Source organism: Phalacrocorax carbo, chromosome 6 (assembly GCF_963921805.1).
Source record: "Phalacrocorax carbo chromosome 6, bPhaCar2.1, whole genome shotgun sequence".
NCBI classification, from domain to species: Eukaryota; Metazoa; Chordata; class Aves; order Suliformes; family Phalacrocoracidae; genus Phalacrocorax; species Phalacrocorax carbo.
Window position 1 is genome coordinate 47,349,672 of NC_087518.1, and position 20,008 is coordinate 47,369,679.

The 20,008-nt window shown below is 39.2% G+C and overlaps 1 protein-coding gene across 6 annotated transcripts in view; it reads right to left on the reverse strand.

Annotated features, from left to right (window-relative positions):
* Positions 1-883: 883 nt before the first annotated feature.
* ELAVL4 (ELAV like RNA binding protein 4) overlaps positions 884-20,008 on the reverse strand; it is an 84,288-nt gene continuing 65,163 nt past the window's right edge. For 5 of the 6 annotated variants that reach the window (XM_064455122.1, XM_064455126.1, XM_064455123.1 and 2 more), the window contains exons 4-7: positions 10,779-10,932; positions 10,170-10,395; positions 8,741-8,779; positions 884-4,361 (exon numbers count right to left, since the gene is read on the reverse strand). In XM_064455122.1, coding sequence (XP_064311192.1) covers positions 4,034-4,361; positions 8,741-8,779; positions 10,170-10,395; positions 10,779-10,932 — 747 coding nt within the window. In that variant the 3' untranslated portion in view covers positions 884-4,033. The remainder of the gene's footprint in view (positions 4,362-8,740; positions 8,780-10,169; positions 10,396-10,778; positions 10,933-20,008) is intronic. The other variant, XM_064455125.1, reaches the window with a different exon arrangement.

Here is a 20,008-nt window from a genome sequence, read left to right on the forward strand (position 1 = left end):
ATTACAGAAAGAGTGATTACCCTTTCAGGAAAAAAATATAAAACTTGATTACTTTGAATGAGCGTTAGAGAAATTTGGTTCTGATCCCAGCCGGGCAGAAATTGCATTTCAGTAAGGCACGGCAAAAACACTCGCATCGGGTCAGTGTAGGGAACCAAGGGCCCGTCTGTGACTGCTTTTATCCAGCGTACATTTGTTATACTCTCCAAAGGGGGACTGAACTTTACATACCAGATCCATAAAACTGGCAGAGTCCTTCCTCTTGTGTTACATGTGTATGTGAGCCTTCCTCCAGCTCACATCAGCTCACTAATGCGAGCTGTAGGGGATGGAGAAATGGGTACCTTACGTGAACAAGGTGTGGAAGATCAGTAGCCAACCTTTAAGTGGAAGTGGGGAAATAATCGGGATCAAAACTGGCCAAGTCAACAGCAAAATGCCCATGTATACAGCCACATTTCTGTCTTAAGAGCATCTAGAGTGTATGGTGATTTTCAACTCACTACTCTTCTGCCAGAAGAGAAAGGACAGGATAAAAGTAGGTGGTGAACCTAACAAATGCTACAGCTAACAGGTGTTATTTTATAACAAACACTATTTACTAGGGTTCTTAAATGGAAAGTGCAGGTGGTTTTTTTTTTTTAATGGGCTGGTGCATGTTACACTATGTTGTAAAGTGTATGCATATATGTATATCATCAAAAGTGTGTGCATATACATATATATAGGTAGATGGAAGGATGACATTTTTCAGAGCCAAGTCTTTAAACAGAGCAAACTTCTGTATTTTACTATGGAATGGTAAGGTTGATTTAAGGATGAATTAATTAAGAACAAACTCATTCTGTGGCCTGAAATTAATTATTATCACCAACATGGTAACTTAATCTCACAAAAACACGAGTTTATTAATAGGTGAAGGAGCTGAAGAACCACACAGTCCATCCAGCCCCTCTGATATAGTTTTCCTAATCTCAGTTACGAAATTCAATGCTGCAGTTTTACAAGGTACATATTCTCAATTAGTGAATGTTACAGAACATAAACATGAAGTGAATATTTGTATTAATGGGATTCAAACAAGTCAACTGAAAGAAGTATCAACTCTGGTTATAACACATGGTGAAAAGAATCAAGTTTGGAATGTGATCATATATACTGTTGTACAGCAGATAATATGTACACTGTTTCATACTGCATGACATTCAAAGCATATTCATAGAAAAGTCGAACTAAATGATGGCTTAAAAACGGTATTAACGCTGAAATTTGCTTGCTACTTTTGTTAAGTGTTGATATTGACTGAGTTAATATTTTCATTGTGTAAAAATACTGTATATAGTAAAAATCCTTCAGTATCTTCCACATTCAAATAAAGTTACAGTTACAGTTTGGTATTTGGTGTTCAACATCTGAAATGGCTGATCCTTTCTAACCTTCAGAAAGAAAAACAAATAATGAATATGCTCGATCTGGTTTGACTAGTACATTTCTCTCTTGAAGACCTTGCTTCTGAAATCAGACTCTAACATCGACCTCATCTGAGGTGCAGCTGGGACCACTAAAACATCTGAACACAGTTAAAAAGGTGGAAAGTCCATAGCCATTCTACACACTTTCATTTATTGTCTGGACAATTAAAGTACAAATAATTCAAACACAACAAGGTTATGAAAAAAACATTTACAATACTTTCCCTCAGAAATGATCTAAACTAGCAAGGTTAACATGAAGTCATTCATTATAACTAAAGTATACAACTGCCTGGTCCTAAGAAAGATTTTTTAAATTATTATTATTATTCAGATAGTAAAACACATCGTAGAGAAAAGATTCTGACATGCCTTCCCCACTAATGCTTAGCAAATGCATCAAAACTTTCCCAGCAAACTGCGCTCATTCATAGCAGATGATGTATAAAGGTTTCCCTGAACATTGAATGAGTGTTCCTTTAAACTAAAATCTAACATTGTTAAAGTAAAAAACTGATAAAATTATGATGCAGCCTTTGCTTTAGTTATTTGTCTACTACAAAAGTTTGCCTCTTCAGTGTGAAAAAACAATACTTAGTCTACATGCAGTTAGTGGGTATAGCATGGAAAAAATGCACAAAATAAGCACAAGTTATAAATAACCATAACGTTTTATTACCATTAAGACTAAACTTGTATTGAAAAGATTTTATATAACAAGACAAGAAAAGCAATAGCAAATTTAACTATCAACTAGATTATGCATAGCGAGTAACTGTTTCTAGTACTCAGGGAAGAGCATGACCCTTTTTTGTTTTAAATATATAACCGTACAAAGCACAAACATACTAAAATGATCAGTGCACTGGACATGGGAGAGCACCCCCTCAGTCATTTTGTTCCCTTAGCTCTGTTTTCCCCAATCTGAATTACATTAAAATAAAGACCCAGTTGTTTTCTTTTCTACTGTGCAGTAAGAAAAAATATTCACAACAAACATGACAATATATCAAACAATATTTCTACACAAGTTACCTTGATACCTCTGTCACTTAAGTATCATAAGAAAACATTTTAAGACATATACAAACAAAACTAGCAAAGTGTTACAACTTATAATAAATTAACCAAAAGAAAAAATAACTTTATATATATATATATTTATATTATATATACACATACACACACAACAAAATGACACAATAATATGCTTCTTCCCATAGTTTAAGTAAACAAATAAGTAGACTAGCCAAACTAGCTATATTTGATTTTGGCCATATGCATCACATCGGCAATTAAATAAATAAGTGTTTCAAGCAACATAAACAGTGTTCCAAATGTGCCAACACAGCCCAATTATATTAGCTTGGGCTATAAAGTGAATTTGAAAATTCTTAACAAATTTAAAGCAAATGTATTTTTTCTAAACACATTACATTTAACTATGATACTAAGATATGTAAATAATTTTGTAGCACCTACTGCTCAAACCAAGGAAGTTTTTGATCAAAAAAATTAATTTTTTTAACTTTTGTTCTGCTGATATCCCATACTGATGACTTAAAGAAAAACCGTCTTGCAACTCATCTCCTTGCTTTTGGGTTTTGACTGTGGGTAACTGCGTGCCTGGGAAGAACACTCTCCCGTACTGTATTTAATATTTTTATTACATGCTATGAAAAGATACGAAGATCATCTGTTTGTAGCCCATCCTTCAAAAAACAATCTACTAATCCAGTTTAAAACACACATCTTGATCTCTAAAAAGTTACCAGTGCAGTATGAACATGACAAAGTTGTCAATTTCCCCTAAATTAGCCAGTCAAAATATTTTTTTCTCAAATCCAGATTCTCTTGTAAAAATTCTTTATATTTTATAAAAATAGATTTTTCTTGAAACCCATTTTCAGCAAAGAGACCACCTCTTTGGCAACATTGTTAATGTTATTTAAATTGTTATGTCATCAGGTATCCCCCTTTACCCCATTCCCTAACAGAAGACTGTTTAGTTCACATGATACAAAAGAAAAAAGGAAAAATAAAAAAAGTTGCAAAATTATGTTCTTCTTTTTGCAATTTTTATTGTTCCTCTTTAATTTATGTGGGGGGTTTACCAATCTGATTCAATCGATGTTTTGAAAAAAAGAAAAGAAAACAAAAATCTTTTTTCTCGCCTTTAATCCCATTAGTTTGTAAAAATTGTTTTTGTTTTATTATTTTTTTCAAATGAGTGAATGGTCATCTTAAAAAGACCCACCTTCAAGGAAGGTAGTAAAACTAGCTGGCCGGGTAAAAATCCCTGCACATTGTTATCTATGTATATTATATTCAACAACGACAGCTATGAAAGAACATTCAATGCATCAAAGGTTTTTTTTTTTTCTCTAAGCATTATAAAATCCTTTCCTGTTCCTCACAGGATATCCAATGTTTTAATACTTAGGCAACACTGGCTTATAAAGTCCATGGTTGAATATAAGCCTTGAAGAGTTTTTTTTTTGTTTTGTTTTGTTCGTATATATATTTATATATATATATTTTAGTAAGTAAGGATATGAAATTCAGGATTTGTGGGTTTTATTGGTTTTAAAGGAAACTTGCAATACTCTGTCTCCTAAACGGTATCCATTAAGGCTGGCAATTGCCATGGCAGCTTCGTCGTAGTTGGTCATGGTGACAAAGCCAAATCCCTTGCACTTGTTGGTGTTGAAATCACGGATCACCTTGACATTATTGACTGCTCCAAAGGGACCAAACAACTGCCACAGCACGCTCTCATCCGAGTCGGGAGACAAGTTGTAGACGAAGATGCACCATCCAGTCCCAGTGTGACCAGGGATATTCATTCCAACAAGGCTCGTCATACCATCAATTGTGATCGGAGAAAACCTACCAAGTAAAAAGAGGGGTCTATTCTAAATATATCTCTTGGCACAAGCTACATGGAACCAAGACTCGAAAATAAATAAGCCAATGTTAACGAAGGTTCTTGATCCTATCCCTGGAAGATGACTATGTAGCCACCCTTGGTTTCCAACTCCTGCTTAAGTGGAGGGGAGCTGTACTACAAAACCAGACCAAGTCTGGGCACAAATGTGTCTCCCTTCAAGGATAAGCCCTACTGAGATGTACAAAGATCTAATAAAAGAAATGCTTAAGGACAATCAAAGTCAAAAAGGGCCTGCACATGCTCCTATCAATGAGAGTTCATTTAAAGAGGCCTGTAGGAGTTTGCTGCTTATTCCCATCACTAAAATTATGTTGTTTCAGGGCAATGGAAATCTAATGCTTTACTTTTTACTAGCTTGGAGTGAAAAAAACCCCGAACTTCAAGACTTCTTTTAAGGAATTAATATGAAATGCCATTGTCAGGATTCAGCTATAACAGTAGCCTCTTTAGCTAAAAATACTATCAGATTTGAAGACACATCTGTAAGTGCTAGATTTTAATTCTCCTCCTAACATAGTCCTTAACTGACATAAGCCAGGAAAAATCCACTTAATAAAAAAGTCCTAACGCCGGCCACATATTAAAGAAGGTTTATGCAGCAATTGTTGAGTAAGTAAACCAGTGCATAAACATAATTAACAAGCATATCAACTAATACCTTCAGACTGTGAGACTTCACGTCCACGACTGGCTCTTAGGTTCTTCGGATAGTCAACGTAGAGAGACAGTCTCCTAGAAATCTAATATAGCACCCTAACTTTTCCCCCATTGTCTTTTGGTACCTGTTTTCTTAACTTAAAGATCTGAATTGGGACGCTAAAGCCAGGTAGTGTGTTTATGAACACAGAACCACCATAGAATAATATAGGCTGGACAGGCTCTATGGAGATCATCGGATCATCAAAACCTCCTGCTCGAAGCAAGGCTAACTCCTCAGATTAGATCTGCTGCTCGTGGCCTTGGAGGGGAAAGTTTTGAGTCTCCAAGGATGGGGACTCCACTGCTGGAGTCCCTGCTCCAGGGTTCCACCAACCTCACTGTGAATGGTTTTCCCTTATATACAGTTGACTTTTCCCCTGCTGCAACCTGTTACTGTTGACCCATGTCCTTTGGCAGCCGACCGCTGAGAAGAGCTCAGCTTCATCTTCTTTCTAATGTCCCTTGTAGGTAGCTGAAGACAGCAGTTGGGCTAGACTCTGCATTTGCCTTTCCTGAATTTCACCATGTTCCTCCAGCTTCTCAGGGTGTCCCCAGAGGCAGCCGGGGCCAACAGCACAGTGACTGCCCCTGCTCCCTCACCAATTTAGTGTCACCCATTAATGCAAGGAGGGCGCATTGCAGCCTGTGACTCAGGTTATTAATGAAGACGTTAAGCAGTATCAGCCCTCAGGATCAACATTAATTTTCCTTTCATCATTTTGGAGGAAAAAAAAAAAGAAATGACATGCTTTCTGAAGCTACACTTTGGGATATGTTTTAAAATAACAACTGCACAGAGGAAATGTCTTAAAAATCCAGTTTCACATGTACCTTCAATATGATGAGTTTTAATACCAGAATGGAATAATAATTCCTCAGGATTTTTTGAGCGATGACTGAGGGAGTGGAGGGGGGGACGACTCAGTGTTGCTAAGTGAGCTCTTGCGCTCTCCAAAACTTCTCCTTTTACACTTGTAATATTTCCACACACATTTAGCAATCTGCACAATATTACGCAGTGTATATTAAATAACAATAAAAGGAACGACACACTTGATGGCTGCTCACCATTCTGTTGGCTCTTGATGGCACTTTATACAAATATTCAAGACACTTTGAATATACATCTTAAGCTGAGGCACATCACAGGTGTAGCTACGCTACGCGCAGTTCACAAATGCTCACAGCATTGGATCCTCAGACATACATACAGGTTTGCAGACAATTTACTGAAAATACCTGGCAATTTTCTGACTGGACCTCACTTTTGCAAATCCTCCTCTCAGCATCTTTTAAGTTTCTCTCCCGCATATTGAAACTAGTAACATTATCATAATGGTTCAGCACGGCTCTAACCCATGGTATCTCCCCAGCTGCTCAAAACAAAGATGGCTGGGCAAGGCCAGTTTATACTGCTCCTTCCACCGTACGTGGAATTGTAAATAAGAGGCAAGGACTGTGAGCTTGCATAACAGAGCCAACAGCTTCAGCTTCTCTTGAAATTTTGAAGACAGGACCTTAGGCCCATTGATGACAAGTGCCAACTGTGCTAGTAACATATGTAAGCCAGCAAACGCTCCTTTGCTGCAATGTTTAAATTTAACACAAAGTACAACGCTAACATATACACTAACCTGTAAGTGGTTATTGTAAAATCTGTACAATGCGAAGCTGTGCACGTCACACAGCATGTTATAAATTTTTGCATTTTTAAGGAATGCTGCACTGATGTAAAGGGTTAAAGTTTCACACAATTCACTGGAGAGTGGCTTTTCCCTGGAAACCTTTAGGAGCTATACAGTTTTCAACTATTTGTGTACCTTGAGCACAGCAGCTGCTGTAAATCCAAGAAACTAGTGTAAGTGTATTGACACAAATACAAGATAACCTATTGCATAAGTAGCTTTGCTACTAGCAAATGATCTGAAATTAGTGTCAATAAAACCATTTTTCCACATCAGCACATCTCATTTTCCATCAGTACCACTTAATTAACGTAAGGAAAGAACGAACCGACCTCCAAATCCAGGAACACTATACTATGGATGTTTCAGAGGCAGTTTCAGAAATTTTTATCAACACGGTATTTTTTGTGTGACCTTATGCCTGTAAATACAGGGTTTGCTAGTGCAAATACAAGTTTGCAAGATCTGCTGGAAGGAGAGAATGGATTTAAGATGCCTAGAAAATGACTTAAACTTTTGTGATTTAAGACTAACATTCCAGACTCTGAATATTAAGAAAGCAGATGCATAACCTAAAAAGACAAGTAACCCTCTTTTTCCCTCTGTAGGTCATAGGAAATCAGAATTCAAACCCTGACTAGTTGGGACTAAGCCCTGCTTGTCCACTTGCCAGTCCAATTCCAGGGAAAGCAGCAGCAATCCCAGGGAAAGCTCCCAGAAGCAACCCATCATTCTGACACTGACTTGCACCTGACAGGTTCTTAAGGCTGAGAGTTTTGCCATGTTTTTGGCACTGTATCAAAGCCAAATGGCACAGGAAAAAGCAGGAGAAGTGGTGTGTGACAAAATCAGGTGCTAAGTTCTGACTCATTGTATCACCATCACCACTAAGGATATTGCAAATATAAAAAAATGTACTAATAAGCACCGGAAAAAATTCTTTTGGGAAGATACACCACCTCTGTTTTGACTGTTACTTTTGTAAGTAGTCTTAAGATTTGTATAATAGCTACTGTGGCAGTGCTTAAAACCTCTGTTACTGTCTGTTACTAGCTAGTGCAAAGATATACTTACCATACCATTTAACAGAGTGAGCTTTAAAAAAAGGCTCAAGTGATTTTCAAATGTGGTGAGCAGACCATTTCAGAAGATTTAGTATTTTCTCATCTTAATTGTGGGGGATGGCTGGACGGTAACATCAGGAATAACACTACACCTTTATTTTGCTGCAAGGTTTGCTTGTGTTGATGTGTGCCATTAGAAAAAACACTAACACGTCAACTCATTTTAGCTATCAGATTGAACATTGAACATACTCATGAAACAGCATAAATGTTTACAAATCATCTGAACTTTCACACATGCACACACATACACATGAACACACAGAGCTATTTTAAACAAAAAAAAGTCTCAAGCACCGAGAAAATGTCAAAGTATTAAACCTGTAACAAAAGAAACTTCGGGCTGATTAAGGTGCACACAGCTATATTTTCAAGTCAAACTTGTGAAGCCAGATGTAGTGGGAAGGTGGTCTTAACCGTGAGATTTAGCCAACAGCAGTGTTGTTCTGTTTTCAACTTAATTTTCCATTACCAGATCAGAGATTGGTTAAAATCTTAAATTACTAAGTCTGATTCTGGAAAAGGGCCATTTAACAGGACAACTGCAGTTTGAATGCTTGTAGCTGTTGCACCTAAACCATTTGAGAAGCCCACCTGTAAATTAAAAAAAAAGGTTGAAAAAACCCACAGAATTCGCATGTGTGGCCTTTAAAGTAACAAAACCAACTGAAGTCCAAACTTAAAAAGAATTTGACATGCTGGTGGAAGAAAAGAAGGAATTAAAAAAAAAGTTAGTGAATTAAAAAAAGGAAATTGTAGCACCAATCTGTGCCAACACGGACATCTGGCAATCTGTGGAATTCTAATTACCTCTTTACGCCATAGGCCATATTAAGCAAATTGTCCAGCCTGAAAAGAGAAGGAGGGTCTTTGGGTTAATGTCTCACAGATGGCAAGATCGCTCAATGGAACTATTATTAATAGCGTTCCATTTTCAAAGAAGAAACGTTCAACAAGTTTCCCACACATCTAAGGAGCCTAACAACTCCCAGCCTGCTTTGTTAAGTCTGAGGTTGTGCTTAAATTTCCACCACAGCATTTAAAGTAATTTTTAACTTATCTACAGTCTTGGAGAAAACATTCATTTCTAGGGTTTGGTTTTAAAAAATCCACTTCTGCCTTTTTTTAGACAACATTAGTATGAAATTTTTGCAAATCATTCAACTGTTTACCTTATATTTACAGTTAACCTGGAAATAAAGTATTACACAGTCCAAAATTGTTGGGACTGGAAAAAAATTTGATTCTAACTGCTTTAACAAAATACGTTCTCCCCACTATATTACATATACTTAGTGTTGATCCTCCACAATATGTCAATCTAACCGACCAACAAATTTTGCAGAATATAATCATCTGCATTCCATGGGAGCACACTAAAAATTTTTCTATCCAGGGAATGATTCAGTGATAACCTCAATGGACACAGCTGCGTGCCAAAGACAAACGGGGAAATTTAATGTACCCGATGACTGACTTTTTAAACGATCTTTAATTCATTAGCACTTTTCATCACTGAAAAGCTAAAATTACTTTTGAATAATTCTCTAAAGGCAGCATGCAACTCAGGTATGCGAATATGTCCAAGTTTTCTTTTTTTTGAAGGCAGACTTTTTATTTGAATGCTAGGTTGCCTGAAAATTATTATCAGATATAAAAGGTGAACATCATGTATTGCTCTGGCTTATATATCAGGTGGAAACCATATATTCAGAACATAAAGCATAAAACATCCCCAAAAGTATCTGAAGAATCACACCAAAGACTAATACAAGGTCTCTTTATACTAAGAGCAGATATCTCATGCTAATAAATTTAATGATACTGCTGCTGACTGGAACAGACTCAGCTTTTTTCCTGCTACCAATCCACTATCATTAACATCAAAGTCTAAGCTGCATCTACACTGTAATAATATAGCAGAAAATAAAAGCATTATCAAAAAAATGAGGAAAGAACAGGACAGTCACTGCTCATTTGATTACCAGCGTAACTCTATTTTGTCCTCCCTTTTTCTATGAGACTTCATGAGATCTGATTGTACAGTACTTCAGCTGTTTTAGTAAATACAACATGACTACTGCTGTCAGCAGATTTTCCTCCTCATTCTCCAGGAAAGAATATTTAATTTTACAAAGAAAATCAGGTCAGCCTACGCAACTAAAGCGTATTTTCCTGCGCACCACCTGCCCCACATTGCCATTGCTGGTGGAACTTCAGTTCTTTTCCAGGTAATTACCTGAATCTCTGAGCCTGATGGTGAAGTGGTCCAGGGTAGCGTCTGTTGGGAGACTGATACAGCTGTGAAAGGAGTGCCTGGCTTGTTTTCTGGCTGGGGTTATTGGCAAACTTCACAGTAATTGGTTCTGTAGCACCACTAGGCTTCTGGCCATTTAGTCCCTTTATGGCTTCTTCTGCCTCTATTCTCTTATCAAAACGGATAAATCCCACACCTCGAGAAACGCCTGGGAAGTAAAAAACGTGAACAGATGAATATTTGTAGGAACAGCCTCATCAATGAAGTGAGCAAACTGAATGCTGGTTTTGACTTCACAGAATACACAGCTTACAAATTGAAGCAAGCCCTATAAAGAAAAATGCCCTTCCCCAACTGCGTTCTCCAAAACTAGCCCCTACCATATTTAATATAGTGAGTTTAAGTAAACAACATTCTGCATTTTGAGATCCCTCATTAAAGAGGCAGCAGTTATGCCTCTGAACAGTTATGCCCATAAAGAACTGCATTTTACACTAAAAGTCATATAGTCTTAAGACTCAACTGCCAAAAGTTTACAATTTTGCCAATTCCAGAAAAACATGCGTGTATCAAAAGAAGTTTTCTTTTAACCTGTGACTTGATCAACCAGAATCCGTGAGGTGATGATGCGCCCATATTGTGAGAATAACTGCTCTAACTCTTTCTGGGTCATTGTTTTCGGAAGGCCGCTGACATATAAGTTCGCATCTCTGATCGATGCTGAACTTGGACGGGCATACGATACCTATGGATTGAAGAAAAGGAAAGATGTATTAGTAAGCTAGAGCCACCCTTTGCATTTTAAGCAGACAGATTATCTTCTGTTCTTTCACAAGGAATAATCCTTGAGCTCAGATGCTACCTGTTCTGCAAAACCAACAAAGCAAGGAAAGGCTGGAAGAACAAAGAAAGAGCTAGAGACACGGTAAAAACAAACACAAGGGTTCTTTAAGTGCATGCATAAAATAACTATTGTTCAGAGGTAGATTCATATGCAACTTCCTACGCACGGCTTTGTAAGTTTACCCCTATGGGTTGTGGGTGTATGGATGATTTACTGTATCCAACATGTAATAACCTTAGCACATACATAGCACTCAAGATCCCGTATGTTTTATTCCCCCCCCAACCGTCTGAAACAGATCAGGTTATTTGCAGAGTGATCTTTTGTGCTCTCTCCCTCTTTGTTGTTTTCATCCTGAGCTGGCAAGATCTGTTCTGGATGAACAGTAAAGTACTGGTGAAATTAGACTAAATGAACATCTGCTCAGGGAACTGTACACTGACACTCATTGTCATATCTGCAATTTATCACGACAAGTTCCCTTGCACTATAAGCACAGAACCAGACAATAATATATTATGACCAAGCAAACAAGAAAAACTAGCTGAGGCATTGCATGTATGCTGTGGAAAATTATTAAATCAAGCCTCTCTGAACTGCTCTTCTACCTATGAATCAGATCTGTAATTATCATATGTGCATAAAAAGCCTTCTGCACTTTTAAAATAATATATACAATTAGAGTACACTCATTTAACAATAAAAATACTTCCTGGATAAAGTCTTAATGGCAAGTATTCTGCATAGATCACGAAGAATTACTTTCCAGCACATCTGAAATAGCATTGGATCCAAACCTGAATATTTTGCACTTCATCTTGTCTTATTTAAATATAAACAGATCAGTGCATTCCTACATTATGTCTTAAAATGTGTCTTGGAAGGAAATGGAGGGGAGGTGTCCCCCCATCACGAATACAATGCTTTCAGCAGTTGTCTTTCCCTGTTCCTGAGCCTTAGCCCAAACACAAATGATGTCAAAAGTCTTTATGTGTTTTATGTGTCAAAGAGTGTCTATGTGCTCCACACCTAAAAATAGATGTTGACTCAACACAGAAAAATGATGTGAATGACTAATATTTGCTTCCACAATCTTCTCTGCATAATAGCTGACAAACTCTAAAGAGTCTAGATTTTAAGGTTTTTGGCAACTTCTTTGTAACTTACATGTTTGTACATAACCTTTTAAATCTAACATTTACAGAGAAGGCTAGAGAGAGGAGGTGGAAAAATTTAGGGGAAGAAATGTGAAATAGAGGTTAGATAAAACATTTGCATCAACTGAGGCAAGCTCAGGCACAGCACAAAGGCACAAGCAGACATAACAAGCAGAGAAACCTTCAGGTGCTGAGATCAGTACTGAAAGGGAGAAGTATAGTGGGGTGGAAACTATTTTGTGCCTCAGCAATTTAGGATCTCACAGCCCATGAACTCCTGATGAGGTGCTGCATGCATTTAAGTCACTTAATCGCTGGTCCCAAACACCCCTCTGATGCTCCAAGACCAGAACACACAGAGCACCGCTTGGCTTTTATGTAACTAAGATCAAGCCAGGTGCTTGGGGAAACCAGGGATAACTACATTGTGCTTTCACCTACAGACACCACGGCAAAAATACGGGGTTTGGCCATGCTTGGTTTGCCAGTCACGTATCAGTGGCTTCTCATTTATACCCTGCGCTGGGGCATTCGGAAAAGCAGACTCTTTCTCCACGCTCTACAAATGCCTTACCTTGAGAGGGTACTGTAAGGGTTCAGACACCTACAGTTTAACCTACTTCAGGGATAACAGTTTAAAAAACACTCAAAAGCCTCTTTAGAGTGGGGGTAGGGACCTTACCTATTCCTCAAAAAACTGAGAGCTGCAAAATTAATAAAGTTCCTGGGAAAACAGCCAGGGGTTTCCTATGGGTTTTCTCACTCTGGCACATTCATATTAACCAAATGCCACATTACAGAGAAGGTGAAAAGTATTGGGATATGCAAAAAACCCACTACCTCCCGGAGAACTGAGTGCCTGACATTTTACATAAATACTTCTACGTACAGAAAATGCTTTGCTCTTGTGGTCCATGCAGACATTCAGTGGAAGGAGAGACTGCACATACTCACAAATCCACCTACTCACAGCACATGTAAAGACCTATTGCTGCTCAGGTCTAATTTGTATTTCTGCCTGCAATCAAACATTCAGGTTGCAGGGGAGCCTGGGCCACAGAAAGGAGCTGCCAAAAGCAAACTCAGGCGTCTACTATTAAGGAGAAAAGGTTGCAAACTGAATGGACTCAAGGCTACTAATGTGAGCTATTTATCTGCTTTTGAATCTTTTTCATCTTCCCTCTCAGGTCAGCCAATGACAAATCGATTGGTTACACCATGCCATCCTGCTTTCAAGCTATTATTCAGTTAGTACTGAGGACAAGATGTCTTCCCATGTATTAGCTGTCTAAGGAAGAAAATGTCCATCCTGACCTTCTACCAGACTAGAAGTTCCTTGTGGTGTGAAAGCTAAAATGGGAGCCAAAACCAGCTCCCATTTTATCACTGAAAACTGCAAAGCACTGGGTGAGGATGCTGCATTAATTCTTTATATTCACACATAAGAATGATTTTTTTTAGCTTATGGCACTGTAGCACCCTATATGAAATACTGTGTTGAAAAAGAAGAGTATGGAATTCCTAGCTACCACAAAAAATTCAAATAAATGGAGTACACCAAGCTACTGTTTGACCCAAGCATTTCTCAGCATTAAAATGTTGGTCCATTTGTATGACAGTCTGAGGTTAAACCATGGTGTTATATTTCACTGCATAAGATCATTTAAGAGTTCTTTGGTCAAACTTCCAAGGAAGATAATAAAATATTGTACAGTTTGTTTTATGGCTTGCTGGCCTCCAATGTTAGTTTCTATAAATATATATAGTAACTGTGAAAAACACTTGCTAGGATATTTCTCATCTGACATTGAATATTAGCCTGCGTAAGGGCTTCTCTTCAGTATAAACAGCCAGCTCTTAAGTCTGTACCAGTGTCTCCAAACACTATTGCACAGTCATAAGGTCCAGCATTTCACATCTTCCATGGTAATGCACATTTCTGTTCAGGAGCACAAAAAATGTCTCCAAGTTTAAGTAATTATCTTCCCTACTGATTTCCTACCCGTTTTCCCACGTAGAAAACTTTTTGAAAAATTTCTAACCTCAAGACTCTTCAGAACACAAATTGAAGCAGTCTGCTCTTTCCAAGTCAGAGCCCACAGCAAAGGCACCCGAGGCATGAACGCATCCCATTTGTCTTACAGAGGCAAGGCACTGGACATGTAACAGCAAACATTTAAACACTGACACTTAACCACTTCACTGCTGCTCATCGTACAAGATGCCTTTGGCTCATATGCTAATCCTGGACTTCCCAAACATTAGTCCATTTCTAGAAGCCTCCTCCCAAAATTAATTTTTTTGTGGAGTGAGTCAGAACAATCTCTCAGCTCCCATCTGCTCTGAAGAGCAAGGGCATCATCCTTCCCTGAAACGATGTGCTCTGCCAGCAGAGCCACCCTGCCCCAGTCAAAACATTTGCTGACAAGCAACCCAGGAGCTTGTGTCTTCCAAAACCAAAACTATTCCAAGGAGATGTGCGTCTTGCTCTGCATCTAGTGTTACTCAACGGGGGAACATGAGACTAGTCAGGAGCCTTTAATCAGAGTGCTGCATGGCAGCACAGGCATCCACAGGCCAGCAAACCACCCCTCGATGGCACCTGCAATCCCTATGACATCTCTCCAGCCATGACTAGGTAAGGTGCAGTCAGTGTTGATTCCCTGGGCAGTTTCAAAAAAAAAGTTTATGTAACATTCAAAAATACTAAACTTCTTGGTAACCTTAATTCTGAATGACTCTGTCCCTCTGCATGAAACGCTCTGACATGCAGGGTTTCTTGCATGACTTTTGGGGTGGGTCACTTCGGTTTTTTCTGCCTGAGGTTGAAACATGTAAAATGGGGATGACCCTTCCTTCACTTGCTGCCTCTTACTCCACTGGTATGCACTGTAAGTGCTTTAACATGACCGCTTAAAGAGCTTCACATCTGTAAATAAGCACAATCTCATTTGTTTCATACACACACAAAAACAAAAGTAAAATAGGCTTAACAGCAGAGGATGGGCCATGGCCAGAAGAGATGCTTCCCCAGAGCCACTTCCAGGCCCTCATCCATGCCCTATTTTTGTGCAAAAACAGAGATTTAATACACCTGTGAAAGCTATATGCTTTGTCAGAACAATCACATAAAATCCCTCTGGTCTGGGAGCTGAACACCAAAATCTGCAATATTTTCACATCCACCGCTTGCACTGCTTTGTCCTTTCTCTTCTCCAAGCCCTTGGCTGGAGAATGGAAGAGAGTGATGATCCACTTTACTGTTGAGCCATTCAATGCCATTTTACTGGGATTAATTACGATTGCAGGTAAGATACAATGGTCTATCCCATCATTTCAGGAAGGACATCCATAGATAATAACCTAGAAGCACTCTGGCTGTATCAAGAGCAGGTCTAAGAGAAATAATTGCTCTGTTTCTGTGGAATGAAAAGGATTCATTGGCAAAACTGAAGGAGAGAAATCTCGATTAAGAGAAGATGCACAAAACAGGTAAAGACTCTCTGGTGCCTGCTGAAAGCAGCAGAGCCAAATCTGAACCTCCAAACTCAGCACTAAAAGGTCCTTTGAGCTGCAGCATCACTATGGGGCACAAAGAGTAGACAAGGATTTGCTAATAAACGCTACAAAGTCCAAAAAGTCACACAGACAGAAGCTCCTAGAGAGCAAAACCAAAGTAAACTTAGTTGAGAGGTCTGTGGCATCTTTAAAGTTTGTCCAAGGCTTTGTCCCAGGGTGCAGCATTCACAGCTGATGACGCCTCTTAAGACTAACTCTGAGCTACCACAAAACAGAACAAGCAATTGCCTTAATTGTAAAAGAACTATAGAACAGCTACATCACAAATCTGCAGCTTGCAAACGCCTGTAATCTGAATTTTCAGGAAAGCAGAGGACCGCTGGAGCTCCGGGGGGGGGGGGGGGGGGGGGGGGAACGCAGCCGAGCACATCTGAAGGCAGCTGGCAGAGCATGCAGGTGCAGCACACGCTGTGTCCTTGTACACACGGGGAGCCTAATGCAACTGCATACATGGGAAGCTTAAAAATGCAAACCCCTCTGCATCACAGTCCAACAGGCTCAGACCCTTCCAGTATTTTCCACCCCCCCACCCCCCCCCCAAGGCCCTCCATCTCTTCTCCCTCACAGAACACCTAAGCCCTCTCTGTGCCTTCTTCTCTGTTTTGCTTTCCCCAGCTTACCCACAAATCAGAGTATATCCCCAGCTCCCTCTCTACACCCTCCCCTTACTGCCCAGCCTTGCACAACATCCCATTTCTTCACTGGGAGAAGCAGCTGCAGGTGGTGGCTGTGCCAGCTCAGTGGCACAGAGAATACGAATGGAAAACGCAGGTTTTTCAGGAGGGTCTTGCACAAAGGGCACCCAACACCAGAGCTCTGCTACTGCTACTACCAGCAAGCCAGTACTTTCTGGCTGCAACTCAAGTTGTTGGGTTTAACTCCCCCCCACACCTCCCAAGCATTTTGGGACAAGGTACAGGGGAAGCAGCTGTCTTCCCCATCGCTCCCTGCCACAGCCGTCCTCCTCCTCCCCTGCCTTGCGCTTCCTGCACCTCCTTCACCCGCTGAGCACCACTCGAAGGCAATCTTTTTGACAAATGACTTTGTAGGACAGGGAAGTCTGAGGCTGCTGTTATTTGGTTACCCTACAGTGACAGGATGGTTTGTAGTTTTGCACACAATTGCAAGAATTAACATGGACAGATTTAGAGCCTGAACTTTGTAGAAATATCTGGCATTTAAAAAAAATACCAGAAAACAAAGATAAATAGCAATATCTTTGAGCAGTAATGTTACTACTTTATTTCCAGAAAACACAGGAGTACTTTCCCACAGCTGTATTCACTGTATTTTAAGCTAGGACCATCCAGTCCTATCAAAACAGGAGAAGAGTAAAGCAGAAATAAACATTTTGAACTGACAATAGTAAGTGTCAAAATAGCAGTAGCTATATTCCATGTTATTTATTAATTTTACTCAAAATTTAGATAATAAGAGAAAGCCTCTGACCACAGAGGAATGAACCTATCTGTTTGGTATTTCATAATCTGATTTGATGGATTTAAAAGCCAGAAAGCATCAAGGGCTCAGAGAACCCAGATTCCTTCTCTCCTTGCTGGAGGCTTCTCCCTTTGCTCCAGCAGTGTCACAGCATGCTACCTACTCCTGTGCGGGAAGAAACAAACAGACCTATTTCTGAGGTGACAGAGGAAGAGGAGGAGAGGGGGACGCAAGACCACGCTTCAGGGGGTCATTGGCTCTTTTAAGATTTCAAACTTCCTTTCAGAACTCTGTTCCATCCTTGTTCCAGCATCCAACCAACATGAAGCCAGGTCACCTGAACCCTCATGTAAATTGTAAGATGCTTCCTTTGCATCCTTTCAGACACTGTCCTTTTTTCAGGGCAAAGCAGTAAAATTTAAACAATCTGTATCCCACGCACCACACATTTTCTTTCTGATATTTGATGCAACTGAATTGCCATGCAATCTTCAACAGCAGCAGGGACCATTCATATGCTTTTATGGATGGACAAATTTAATTTCTAAAAATAGATTCAATTTCTGGAATATATACTTATTTCAACACACACTGTATCTTCCCTCATTCTAAGGCATTTTGTAGAATTATGTCAACCTTTAGCTGTAAAAATAAAGTGAAGTCCTTCTCCCTCACATGATGATGCTATGAAATGGTGTAAATAAAATATGCACTATGATCAGCTGAGGAAGAACATAACATGCGTAACCTATTACCAAGCACATAACACTTCCTTCAATGCTTTCCCCAAACAGATACTCTGTAGTCACCTCTCGACTTTGACTTTAAAGGGCATCATTGACTTAAATAAAATGCACATAAATATTTTAGCTGCTACAGTGGAAACGGATTATTTATTGTAACAATGAAATAATAAAAAACATTTCTTCAGTTATTTTAGTCCGCACATCCGAGAGCAGACTGTGCCTAGCTGTTTTGCTGATCCTGCTATAAAACCAGTTCCCTCCTGTGACTGCATGGCTGTTTTGCAAGGCATCAGGAGAGAGAGATCATTAAGCTGCCACAAAAATGTTACAGAAGTGAAAAGGACAGGATCTGGGGACGCATCCAAAAAAAAAGTATTTTTTTTAATAAACAGGAATTAAGCCTTGTGGGGTCAAAAAATGAGTGCAAGTATGACCCCTCAGAGCCAGCTCATGTTCAGTCTAGGTGCAAGGGACAGCAGAGCCCACGACTGAGCAGGGAGATGGACACAGCCAGCAGGACCAAGGTGACTGTGGCAAGCAGAAGTAATTTGCCCCTCTAAAAGGGCTTTCACGGATTATTCATGTCAACTTTCCATCAAAACAGCTTCCAAACAAAAGGCGGCCAGAGAAGTGCTACCTGCAGGGCTGCAGCTACCCAGGGTACACAGGTAGAGGCCAAGGTTCAGCCTATCCATCAACAGGACATTACAGATTCATTCTGGGGCATAAAACCCAACCACACTTGTGAAGAAAAAAGAATAAACTAATGCTCAGTACTTTTCCAGCTCAATGTTATTCTAGTAGTTAATATTTTTTAGCCTACAAAACTATGCGCCATCAAATCCCTTTCTATATGTTCTTTTGAGACAGAATTTTTTAATGCACCAAAAATACATTTTTAATAACGGTAAAGGGCATCTAGGTAGACTAAAGTAGTCAGCTCTGATAATTAAATATAGTAATTCCATGAATTAAAATACTTCAACCTTATAATGAATCACAGTGAGATGCTGGAAAGGGGCATGTGGGGGCAACAGGCAAGCCAGGAGACTTCAGTGGCACCGAGGAGTATTTCTCACCACTTTGCAACCGTTTAGAAACACGGGGGACATCTCCGGCAACATGGGTGCTGCCGGGAGCAGTAAAAACATTATCTACCACTCAACTAGCACAAACATTGGGAAACCTCCATCCTCATCACACACTACCAGGGAAGCAGACTGCATTTATTAAGATTTCTAAGAGCAAAACATAATTAAAAAAACAAGGGAGTAAGGTGAGGTAATTGCATGCAATTCTGCAATTAAAAATTGGGTTGAAAACAGCCAATTAGAAATCCATGCATCCAAAGCTTGGCTATTTGAATAGAAGGCTCCCTTGGGTTGGTTTTTGGCAAATGCATAAACCCTTGAAAACAATTCTATTAAAAAAAGCCTACACATCTTCCCAAACACTGAAGAAATTATGCAGCTCCTGTACATGTAGCTTAGGTCAATCTCTTGGCTTATTATTAAATTTTAACAGCTTTCAAGAGCCCAAATGTCATGTATTCTATAAAAGTCTACTAGCTATTAATAAGCATGAAAAACCCAAACCTAATAAACCACTTGTATTCATAAAGTTTATACTGAGTTGAAAAAAGGGAAGGGAAAAAAACATTCTGCAAAGATGTTTTAGTGGGTTGGATTTTTTGGAGGCCTTTTTGTAGCCTGTATGTTCCCTGTAACCTTGGAATATTATTAATACAATAACATTGCTCTGGCTCACAAAAATAAAAAAAGAGGCAAAGAAACATAGGTACTTAGGACAAGAAATATAGCACTTTTGCTAATGTTGAATAATGTTCAAAATATATAAGTGCTGCATTAAAAACTTATCTAGATTTTTCAAGTTCTACTGAGTTTTAAAGTATTTAGAAGCTAGGCTAGTACTTTAAAAATATTATATTCTTCCGGAAAACACGCCTTTAAAAGCAATTTGGAGAGCAACTTACTGCTCAACTTTTCACTGTAAGCAGAAACTGCTGAGTCCAAGCACGTATTTCCACCTGCAGCA